This window comes from Capricornis sumatraensis, chromosome 10, assembly GCF_032405125.1.
Source record: "Capricornis sumatraensis isolate serow.1 chromosome 10, serow.2, whole genome shotgun sequence".
NCBI classification, from domain to species: domain Eukaryota; kingdom Metazoa; phylum Chordata; class Mammalia; order Artiodactyla; family Bovidae; genus Capricornis; species Capricornis sumatraensis.
Genome location: NC_091078.1, coordinates 93,575,427 through 93,588,031, shown reverse-complemented (window position 1 = coordinate 93,588,031; position 12,605 = coordinate 93,575,427). Strand labels below are relative to the sequence as shown.

General features: G+C 37.8%; 1 protein-coding gene across 1 annotated transcript in view; it reads right to left on the bottom strand.

The window, feature by feature from the left end:
• Positions 1–5,563: 5,563 nt before the first annotated feature.
• Positions 5,564–12,605, bottom strand: part of SFMBT1 (Scm like with four mbt domains 1) — a 111,602-nt gene continuing 104,560 nt past the window's right edge. Inside the window, exons 18-21 of the mRNA XM_068981944.1 lie at positions 9,436–9,614; positions 9,007–9,252; positions 7,994–8,122; positions 5,564–7,176 (exon numbers count right to left, since the gene is read on the bottom strand). Coding sequence (XP_068838045.1) covers positions 7,036–7,176; positions 7,994–8,122; positions 9,007–9,252; positions 9,436–9,614 — 695 coding nt within the window. The 3' untranslated portion in view covers positions 5,564–7,035. The remainder of the gene's footprint in view (positions 7,177–7,993; positions 8,123–9,006; positions 9,253–9,435; positions 9,615–12,605) is intronic.

Below are 12,605 nucleotides of genomic sequence, written 5' to 3'. Positions count from 1 at the left end.
CCTTGTTAATTTTGAACGTGATTCATAAAAGAAAACCAGGTTGCTGGTATTTTCAGTCTCCAGAGCCTCCCTCCATATAAACACATTTATTCTCATTCAACTCTGATTCCTTGGAACTTGCTCTCTTCCTCAACTAGGACCTCTAGTCCCCATTCTGTCATCTACCCTCTGTCACCTCTGGCTTTCTCCAGACATCTCTTGTTCTCAGGTCCCTGACCAGGATTGCATCCACTTAATGCCAATGTACACAGTATTATTCCAGTAGACACTGGGGTACATTTGTTGAACAATAAAAATCAAATCTAGGGAAATTTTCCCTTAAGATAGCCATCAAGAAATTTCAATTAAAAAAAATCCAATTACATAAAATGTTAAATGCTATCCAAAAGCTTTCTTGGTTAATAGGAATACTAACTTGATTATCTGGGGAACACAAATGCTTATTGGTTCCTTAGAGGCAATTCTCCAGCCCTTCTCTTAAAAAATGTATTTCCACACCTCTGTGCCTATACATAGCATTCTAGCTACATGGAATAGTTTCCTTTTCCCTGTATTATGAACTGCTACCCATGCTTCATGCATCCAGATTACTTTGTGTGTGCTGGCTGCTCCACTGGAACTTTTCAGACTGCTAAATTTTTAGCAGTCTAGACTGCTAGACGGCTGTACACACCTCTCTCTTCCAGCTGAGTGTGAGCCTCTTGAGGACAGGAACTGATTTTTATTCACACTTTTGAATCCAACATAGTGCCTGGCACAGACAGCATGCAACAAAATGCTTTTTTAAATTAAACTGATTTTTAATTTATAAAATTTAAAACTCTCCACAAGTATTGACCATGGGAAAATACAGAAAATGATTAAGAAAATAAACAGGTAAGGAAAAATTGCATTACCGTTGTCTTAAGTCTAAAAGGTCCCTTATGGGTATGCTCAAGTTACAGTTCATGTTTAGAGAGAACCAATCAGTAGGATGTGTACTTAGAGCAGAAGAGACTGCAGTTGGGCATAAGATTACCGATTGCTTGAAGACACAGCTCAAGGAAAATTACACAGAGAGCTGAAAAACGCATTTTTTGACAAAGCAGTGCTCTGCACATCCAGATGTGGAGGAATCCTAAGGCCAGTTGCTGCTGTACCAAGGCAAAAGTAAAGACCAACAGTCTTCAGAGATCAGGAGCAGAGTCCCCAGTGACAGGAGCAAGCTCACTCTGGGAAATTCTGCTCTCCCTACCTTTTCTGAACTGTAGTTAAAAAGCACCCAAATCCAGAGGGGAAAAGATCAGACGGCAGGAGAGACGGGGAGAATTCTGGAAAGGTTAATTTTATTGAAGCACGAACTTTCTCCTCCATTCAGAGATGATTCTCTGAGGTCCCACTGGAAAGTTCTGAAGGATTTACTCTGGTCAAGACGCCTTCCTTGCTGTCAAAGGAAGTTAAATATATACCTTAAGACCTGTTTTAATTTTCTGATGACCACTTAAAACTGTCATAATATATCACACATTTATATACACTCTTATTCACACACCAAAAAAAAAAAACCACTGCGCAAAATATTCATCCAAAATAGTTATTTCTTAATCCCTTGAAGTTATACCATCAAATTTTATGGGAGTTATTTTAATAGGTATTCTTCCGCATATTTCTTAAATGTACTTTATCCTCAATGCATACTTTAAAATTTAAGAGAAAAACAGCAAGCAGGAAGGATACAATGCAATATGCATTTCATTTTGTTCCAAACAAGCAGCTTAAAAAAAAGAAGAAAAAAAAAAGACAACATCCATTAAACAAAGTGCATCAATTCCAATGAGTTAGAGTTAGAAAGAGGCCTAAGGACAGTGCTGGAACCAGCCAGAAGTCCCACCCTGGCAGGCCTCTGATTGTCTTCAGAGAGTATTCAACCAAAAAAAAAAAAGAAGAGGAAAATAAACAAGCACTTTAAAATCTCAGGAGAAACATTCAAAGTCCACTTCCCTAGAGATTTCTTGCAAAAGAAGCTAAGAACTGCCCAGTTTTAACTATGTCTTAACTCTGTTATCTTCCTCAGTCATCTGCTTTGTGACTGGATTTGCCCCAAGAGCCTATCCTCATTCTTTCAACACTATTTGCCCACATCCATTCTTCCTAGCTAGGTATAGTTAGATTAACTAAAAGATATAGAAACCCTTAGGAATGAGTTCCCACACACCTTGTGAACAGGCACGCCTATTAGCAACGGTATTAAAGCTTCATTTCACTAGCGAGTGTCACCCTTTGCCTCCCAAGAGCTCTGGGTCCCAGTTTTGCTGCTGGAGTTAAAGACGTGTCCAACAAGGCTGTGGCTTTTTTCCCTTTGAAGACAGTCCTTTGTGATAGGTCCTGGCACAAGGACAGACCCAAATGATATATCAAGTCAGAAGAGACATAACAGAATGGAGTTTCATTTCTCCAACCCCTATTCCTGGTTTTGCTGGTTCTTGCAAAAATCTTAAGACTTCTGAAACATGAGAATGAAGAAAACTGATCTCCAGTGCACTTAGGGCCCATCAGCTTCTACGCCGTCACCCCAAGGCTCCCCTTAGAAACAGAACTAGCTGTGAAACCTGAAACAGGTACAGAGAAAATCCCAGGCAAGCAGGCTTGGAACCAGATCCATCTGGACTGGGCTGGACTTTAGAACTCTTCTTCCAAAACTCCAAGTCCATAGGAGGCTCATTTAGATAAATTCAAATTTCTAAAATATGCACATCCTCACACAATGGGAGAGAATCATAAAAATTCACAAGCAAAACACTGTAACGTGAATAAAATCAAGGAAGAATTACACTTGCATGAAAGTGATTGATTTCTTTTCTGTTTTGCAGGAGCCTCTGTCCTACAGGGTTTCTGAGCCAGCATCATGACTATGACACATGGTTACTTACACTGGACCCAAAGACCAAAGACATTCAAATTTTTAAAGGGGGTACACAGTCCCCATTAAGATTTATACTTCATTTGTTAGTGCTGCCTTCTCCATCTTCAAAAGGCCAACTGGTAACACTGAACACTTTTGAACTTCCACATACATACACAACTACAAAAAATCCCCAATATACACCACTGAAGTTCAAACCCAGTGTGTTTCCACTGTCGAGGCTATGCTCCTAACAACTCCCTCAGAGCATCTGTGGGCATCAATCAAACCAGTGCACGGTGTCTTATGGCAAAGTCTTTGGTGATAGGTGCCAAGTAAATGTAAGTGCCTATGATAGTTTTCCCAATGTCCCCATTTAGTTAAATCTCACCTACAGTTCCCTGAGGTTCTATGTGTGCCCCAGAGATACTTTTCGGCTTGAGGGAGGGGATGGTTCTGAATACTATCTAACCTGAGCCCTCCTAAAGCTTTCACTCTGTATTCAGGTGCTGTATTAGCGACAATTGGGATAAGAGAACAAGTAAAATGTATTCAAGTCCTCAGGAAGCTTTGGTCCAATGCCCTCTCTCTCATAGTGAGAATAATTTTGCTTTCAGGAGAAGAAATATATCAACGTCAAGTTCTGAACTGGTATTCCATGTCTGCCTCTATCATAATTCAATAAATATTTACCCAAGAAGCCCAACTCTTCCAGAGGTTGGTAACCACCTTTTTCTGACCTCATATATGCTGGGTGGCACCTACATCACTAAAGAAAGGCAGACAAGACAAAAGTGTCCTCCCACCCCATTAGTGCATTTCCTGCATTAGCCACCTCAATTCTGCTTCAACTGAGAGATGGAGGTAGGTAGTTTACAAATAAAAAGTAGCATGAGTTCCCAGAAGCCCACAAAATAAAGTCAAAATGTCATAGCAAACCTTCACGGGCGGTAAAAGGTTTCCCTAACACACTGACACTACAATAAGAGGTCTATGTTGGTTAATCAACTTCAAAAGTCCAGAAGTATGATATAATCCATTCACCTGTTTCCAAGCTTGTCAACTCAGGATCAAAAATTGATGCTGGAAAACCTTCTGACTTTAGGGAGGCTATTGAGCCAGCTGAAGGTGAAATTTAGACAAATGCAGTCCCTCATAATGTACCTCTCACAAATTTAAGAGGTTGGTATCTTTAAAAAACAAAGTTCACATACCTATGGGCAATATACAAACATTTTACCCAACATGTTTGGGTATTATCAGGTTTAACATCTGTTTCAGAATGAAAAGAATCAGACCATCACTACTGTCCAGTCCAGCCCCAGCAACACTGAGACAAATGAAGTTTAATTTTATACTTTAAAAGCCCTTTTATACTTTGAAGTTAAAGTCACTCAGTCATGTCCAACTCTGCCACCCCATGGACTATACAGTTCATGGAATGCCCCTGGCCAGAATACTGGAGTGGGTTGCCTTTTCCTTCTCCAAGGGATCTTCTCAACCCAGGGATCGAACCCAGGTCTCTCACATTGCAGGCGGATTCTTTACCAGCTGAGCCACAAGGGAAGCCCAAGAATACTGGAGTGGGTAGCCCATCCCTTCTCCAGCGGATCTTCCTGACCCAGGAATTGAACCAGGGTCTCCTGCATTGCAGGCAGATTCTTTACCAACTGAGCTATTAGGGAAGGTTTTCCTACTTTAAAATTCCCAAATAATTATCCTCTCTTATGTGATATCTGGGAGGAGGGGCTGGGGGTATATCATGCTTCTTTACTGTAGTTGCCTGATAAACTATTATCTTGGTATGAGAATGCAAAACAATATTAACAAAAACCCTACTGACTTGTCCAGTTTAGAGTCAGCTTCTCTCTAGGAGAAAGCTGAGCTTGATTAATCATGGTGTAAATAGACAAGCTGGCTAGGGTCTGACTCTGATCAGAGACTGTACTTAGGTCCGTGCATTTCATCTTTCAGGGGCTCTGCCCTCTCACTTGTGAAGGGAGGTGTTTTAAATTCTATGGTTTCTGAAGAGGTCAAAAGAGAGATAATATATTCATTGTTACATTTGGTAAATTTTCTCTTAGCAAATAAATACCTTTTTCCTAAATAAGACAACAATGTTAATCAATTTCAGACTTTTCTGTTCCACTGATCTACTTCAAGGAACTCCTTGCCATAGTGTGTTGACTGCTGTGCTCTCAGAAAATATTATTATGCAAGATACCTGCTCCCCAAACTTGATCTACTGAAGACTAATTGTTCCCAAGCATCCTACATATGTCTCTTGCAGTGGCACAGAATCAATCAAAACTTTAAAAACTGGATCTCTCAATACATTCAAACAGATTAATTTTACTTAAATCTTCTTTCCAGGTATATCTGGTAGTAACCTAAGCAAAGAGTTGATGCTTTAATAAAGGGTTTGGTTGGAGGGCTTGAACTAAAGTAGTTCATAAATTATCCAATAAAGAGAAGAGTCAGACTACAAAATGTTTGCCAAGGTCCAAAAAAAAAGGTGGAACACCAGGGAAGAGAAGGAAAAAAATCACAATCAGTTTAAATTTGTAACAAAATTACCTTATATTTGTATAACTGTTTAGAATTTACCCACTTCGTAGTTTTAAAACATTTTCAAATCTTGAAGAGGAATGATTAGGTTATAAATTTGTAGGTAACTAGGATACTTAAAAAAAAAGAAAAACCATTCAGCAAAGCAAACCATTTAAAAGAAGCAACCTATGTATGTATCTTTCCTCATTCCTCATGGCAGAAACAGTACAGTAAATGCTATTCTTCTATAACAGCCAACAGCCAGTGCAATCGTAAGTGAAAATTTTTCTGTTTAATGTCAAGTTGAGCTGGGTCAAAAGAAACAGTTAAAAGGAAACTGAGTTTTTGAGTGGGAACTGACTGTAGAATACATTCAATTTAAAGGTTCAATAAAAGAAAATGTAAATGTGACTAGTCAAAGATGTTTCTAGAATCCTTAACCATCTCTCAATCTTTATCCGGCCACTAAGGACATACTGTGACAGAAACTTGATGCTCTGCGTCACTTCCCCCCTCCCCCAAAGTGTATTTTCTCTTTTGTGCTTCTATACTATCTGTCTAGAGACACTGAGAAAAATGGGGAAATGGGCTTTACTGTGGGTCCAGGAAACACCTACTGATTTTTACCCAAAATAAGGACTCTCAAAATGGAAGTTGGACAAATAACTGTAGAGAAAAGTAAATACAAAATAAAAGCTATGGAAGTCCCTCTGAGAACTAGTGGGGAGAGAGCAATTCAACTTAAAACAGCAACAGTCTTTGAGATATTACTGGAAACAGGCAGCCCAACCAAGGTTAGGATGGAAAACAATGACAGTAGAGTTCTTAGATCAGTCAGTTAAGGAATTGGTGTAAGTGCCACACATTACTCTTAAGAAAGAAAACAGTGTCTTTTCCTCCAACTTCTGTCATAGTTTTAGTGTTCATGTAGCTTAAAAATGGCATCATTAAAAAAAACCTCAGACAGGGCTACGAGCTCAATTATCAACAGAGGTAGTAAACAAAGGAACTCCTAAGAATAGATTTTAAATGGATCAAAGTGTGACTGTACATTCAAAACCCTAGAGCCACATAATCATCCCCAAAATGAACCGTTTTAATTTAAAAAAGCTTTAAAACACATGACAATGAAGCACTGATGTGCCTGAGGCACAGTCCCAAATCAGTGCTGACTTAAAGCTATGTCCTCTCTTCCCAAGAAAGAGAAAGCAGAGAACAAAGTTCCAACTACAATGGGAAGGAACAGAGAGAACAAAAAGAAAATCAAAAGGGTGCTTGCCAGCAGCCTCGATTATTCTTCGTTTCCAGGCCACACCCGTGGAAATGCTTATTCTTCTCATATGAGTCTTTTCTTCACAATCTTTATTTTTTTTTAAACTGCAATCTGATGAACAAGAGATGCCCACATTTTCACTGGCAGGAGAGCCACTTTTGTGCAGTTTTTGCTTCCTCGGTGTGGGTCCTCCTTCCCTGAAAGTGCAAAGAGAGCAAGCCAACACCTGCAGGCCCAGAGCCCTGGGACTATTTCAGCTCCACTTGTAGAGCAGGGCGAAGGATTTGCTGCATTTGTGCTTCAAAGATACAGCCTACTTTGGTTGTCCTTCTCAGTTGGCAAACTGTTCATAAAAAGCGAACTTGATCCTCTCTATGTGATGGCAAAGTTTGATAGCAGGGCCCAGTTTTAAGTCCATGCACTCTTGAACAGTGGGAAGAGTAAGGAGCAATAGGGCCTGCCCATCAATTTCCTGTTAAAGCATAAAATACAAATTATCTATGATGTGCACACGAATGGCAGCTCAACCGTGACAGCCCTGGTTCACTTCGTTTTGTCAAAATCAGGGTCCCTGTGCTTTTCATTACTTTTTCTCCTTAAATAAGTATCACACATTTCCTTCTAAGTACCTCTCATGGTCCTCTATACTAATCAATCTTCAGAATGAATAATAAAAGTTTTACCACAGGTAAGAATCTATTCTGTTCTGCAGAAATCCAGTAAACTAACTAGCCTTGTAATTGACAACTAAATGTGTTGAAAGAATCATCTTTTTAGAGGAACTTTCCTAAATCTGAAAGAAAATATTACCTATACACTACAATGTTTTCCTGCTCTGTAATTCATAAAAGCCTGAGAAGCTTTTCAAAGATGTTCAGTTGTGAATCTCCTCAATTATCAAAACAAAATTTATGTCACTATTTAAGGTCACAGACTATTTCTGTTAGATCCTAACATATTATAGATGTTAATTATTTTTTTAAATAAGCAAGTCATTATTTTGGCATAAAAGGATAATTAAGTATAGCATGCTTGATTTTAAGTTATTTAATGGGGGATACAAACAAACTCTTAGGAAAACTAAGATTGCAGTAACAATCTGCTTCAACTGTGAAGGAAGTCAGATAAATAACTTTTTATCACGTTTCTATCCTAAACAGGGAAATCATTTTTTTATTTTCGGATAGAAGTATTTTTCCTAAGACTTTTAAATAAATTGCTATTGCTATTATATCCATAGTCTTTTGCTAAAGAGACGCATTACTAAAAACTAAAGGTCTCTGTGATACCTGGTCTAGGAATATTCTTGCTAACGGAGCACAGTCTGTGGATCGGATGAACCGCACAACGTCCGCCACACTCCACTTCAGGGGGTTACTGTCCAGGTGAAGCCTTTCAGCAACTTCAATCCTTATTTCCTTCATTTCCCACAACAAAAGCAAAACAAATGGTGTTAGAGCTACTCCATTCTAAGAAAGTCTCTACAGAAAGTCATAACCCTTTAAAAAGCAGAATTCAAAGTGCTTTTAGGACATGATTTCTCCCAGCAAATATGCAAAGGTCCACACACATTAGGCACTGAGAAACTGTTTGTCTTTTATAATAAGAAATATCAATGGACAAGAATGTATCTCAAAGTTTCAATACAAATAATGTGGATAATTTAACAGTGGAAAATAGTTTTAAAAAATCTCTCATTTGTTCCTTGGTTTATTTTAGCTCATGCTCTGTCAGGGTGCAGAAGTGAATGGGCTGGTATTTCCAATAAAAGAAGGCTTAACTAAATTATCAGGAGAAATCATTTTTAACCACTTCTGTTCACAGACCGTATTTTAAAAGCAATCCAAGTTTAAAACACTAACTTAACTTCCATTCTCATAATGTGTGTATGTGTTATATAATATGCATATATCAATCTACCAACAAAATGGTTTAACAGGAGCCAAAAAGATAAATACTTTATTTCTACAAAACCATATATATCATGAAAAATATCAAAAAGACAGTTTTCCCTAAACTAAACGACTAACAGACTACTAATAAACTACCAATGAAACTTTTGTAACTTAAAATAAGCTGTCATTCTGAAGGACTTTCCTCCTAATAAGGATTATTATTATTTGATCTCCAAATAATCCTTGAAATGCAAGTAAATCTGAATTTGGGATCTTTTAAAAAGAGACTCCAGAAATTCAACTGATGCCATATTGAAATAAGTGTAATGCCAATATCATTCACCATTAGGTTGTCAAGGGAAATTGTCAAGGGAGAAAAAAGAACACTGTAGTTTTAAAACGGGTACCTTTGGTGAAGGAGGTTTATTCTCATCATCAGAAAATGAAAAAGTGCGAAGTTCTCTTTTTCTTCTCTGTCTGTCTGGAGGCAGTGATGTGGATATCTCACTTTGGGTGGGGGAGGAGGAGCATGACTTTTTTTCTGACATTTCTGACTCTTCCTGGAGCTCATCCTGCTGCTCAGATGTACTACCTTCACTTAGGGAATCATCATCTCCTTCATCTGGGTCCTCCTCATCTTCACCCCCACTTCCCTAGAGGACAAGGGGAGATGTGTCACTGAAATTCCACACAAATCAGTTCCTGGACCACAAAACCATCTTCCATTGGCTAGAGATTCGAATTTTAAAAAGACCTGCAGATATTCTTTCTGTTTGAATTGTAAAGCAGGGATCTCTTGGCTTAAAGACATTACTGGTACATCACAGATCTTGTACCTGGGGAGAGCCTGCTGGTGTATTATCAACAGACGCAGACGAGCGTTTCTTCTTATGCACAAAAACATTTTTTCGCCTCTTTCTCCTCTTACTCGCTTTTTTCAGGGCACATGCTAAGTTACTATGCCCACCAGGTGGTCTCCCAATTCTTTTATTTTTCTTCTTTCCGTAGTAGTGTGCTAAATGTGTATGACAAAGAAAAATGAAGTAGTTTCATTATTTTTGTGTACCTCAAACCACAAGAGATTCCACTATCATAACACAAAATGGATACAGAGTATTTAAGGTTAAATTCCATATAATGGAATAATCTTAACTGTGTAGATTCTGAATGTACAGTTCAATTAGTAACTGTCAAATGCATAAACCTAGATAATCCTATCAAGATATAAAATATCCCCATCAATGGAGACAGTTCCCAGTGTCACACTCCCTCATCAGTCCCCCTCACCAGAAGTAACCATTATTCTAATTTCCGTCACTATAGGTTAGTTTTGCCTCATCTAAGGAATCATTCAGTAAGTACTTTTTCCAACAAGGCTCCTTTTCACTCAGCAGAATGTTTCTGAGTTTCATTTATGTTGTATGTGTGAGACGTTCATTTCTTCATATTGATCAATAGCATGCTATTGTATGAATGTACTGGCTTATCTATTCTCCTGCCAACAGGCACCTGGCTGTTTCCAAGTTTTGGCAATTATTAGGTTGCAGTGAACATTCTTGTACAAGGCTTTTAGTGGGCATGTTTTCATTTTCCTTGGGTCAATACCTAGGAATGGAATTGCTGGATCATATGGTAGACACAGAAGAAACTGGCAAGTTTTCCAAGACGGTTATATAATTTTACACTCCTACCAGCAATGTACGAGAGATCGAGCTGCTGCTTGGTTCACCGCTGCTGCTCAGTTCATGCTGCCAATGTGTGGGATTGTCAGTCTTTTTTCATTTCAGCCAATCCAGTGGATACATAGTAATTTCTCATCAAAGTTTAAACCTGCATTTCCCTGACAACTAATGCTATTGGGCACATTTTCATGTGCTTTTGGCCACGTTTTTGGTGAAGTGCCTATTCAAGTTTTTTATTCACTTTTTAAAACAGTTTTCTCTGCTTATTTCCTTTTTTAAAAATTGAGATATAATTCACATAACATAAAACCCATCATTTGTAAGTGTACATATTTAGTGGTTTTTAGACACAGATAAATCCATCACCACTATCTAATTTCCGATTAATTCCTCTTTTTATTTATCTTATTTTTAAATTGAGATAAAATCATATGACAACTAAACATATAAATACGTACAATTGAGTGCTATTAATGTAGTCACAATGTTGTACAACTACCAGCTTTCTCCAGTTTCAAAACTTCTCTTTTTAGTGAGTTGTGAGTTTTTAATATATTCTGGAGACAAGTTCTTTGTTGGATATGCGTACTAAGAACTTTTTCTCCTCTGTGCCAGTCAGGGATGCCAAAACAAACAAATAAATGAGATCGTTTCGCCAAGACTGTGTACTGTCTTTTCCTTTTTATAAATACTATCATTAAAAGAGCAAAAGTTTTAACTTTGTAGTGTTGAATGTGTTAGTTTTTCCTTCAAGTTAGTTAGTGAATTCTGCGTCCTCTCTAAGCAACTTTTACCTAGCTCAAAATCTTGAGGTACTTTTCTTGTTTTCTTCTAGAAGCTTTATAGTTTTAGTTTTACAAGAGGTCTATGACACACCTTGATTTAATTTTTGTCTATAGTGAGGTGGAGCCAAGGAGTTTTGTTTCTGCCTTTTCAATTTGGATGTCCAATTGTACCAGTGCCATTTGTTGAAAGAAATTCCTTTCCCATTAGTCATTTTTGTTGAAAATCTTGTAGCTACATGTTTGTCTCTTTCTGGACCCTCTATTCTGTCCCATCACTCGATTTGACTATTCTTTCATCAATACTACACTCTTGATTTCTATAGTTTATGGTAAAACTTGAAGTCAGACAGAGTAAGTCCTCCAACTTTATTCTTTGTCAGAATTGTTATGACTATTTTTAGGTCCTCTGTATTTTCATATAAATTACAGAATATATAAATACTTCAAAAAATAACACATATATAGTTTAACTCTGAGCTATACATTAAAGTAATATCAAAATATAATGTAATTTTTTAAATGAATACTAAAGAATATAAATCTATTTGATATTACTTAAATTACTAATTGGAGAAAATTATAAAGACTCCTAAAATCTAGGCTAATTTCAATTATCTCATTGTGAAAAATAAATTCAGACAAAAAGTGTAACATAATCCAAATAATACCAAAGGCTCAAATTGGTGTGCTTAAAACATGTGCTTATATGAACAGTACATTTCACTTAGCTCCTAATCATTGCAATCTGCCTAACTAAGTGCTGAATCTGACACAATAATAATAAGCTAGACAAACCATGCTCTTAAGAAGTTTACATTTCAATAAATGTAAGTGGAAACAAGAAGGTGAGACTCTCATATGATTTTGTGATTCATATACTGATTAGAAAACCTGTCATGCTAAATATGGACCTTGGATAAGCAGCATCACCAGCATCTGGGATCTTGTTGGAAATGCAGACACTTAGGCCCCAGATACATCCTGAAGAATCAGAATTTCCACTTCACCAAGATCCTTAGGTGATTTGCCCACACGATAAAATTAAAGACACACAAAATTACAGTGCCATAAGAGAAATCTTCAAGTTTAAAAGGGTAAAATCCACCTCTACATTAATTCTCCTACGTATTCCAGGGCTTGTAGGATTTAAAGAAAAGTAGGATCAGAATTTTGTCTCTGGGTAACAATGCCTTGACAAGACTCCAAATTAAGATCTTCATTTTGGGGACCTCCCTGGTGGTCCAGTGGCTAAGACACAGAGCTCCCAATGCAGGGGGCCTGGGTTCGATCCCTGGTCAGAGAACTAGATCCCACATGCTACAACTAAAGATCCTGTGTGCCACAACTAAGATCCCATGCAGCAAAATAAATAAATATTTAAAATTTTTCATTCTGTATGATTTCTTCTTTTTGCAGCTTCACAGGGAAAAGATAAGCATGAGAGGTAGCAGGTGTTGTTGCAACACGCTCCTGCCTCTTCCCTCCAAGTCTGCACGGCTGGGCTGCTTCCTTCAGGTTGTTACCTGTCAGGAAGCCTTC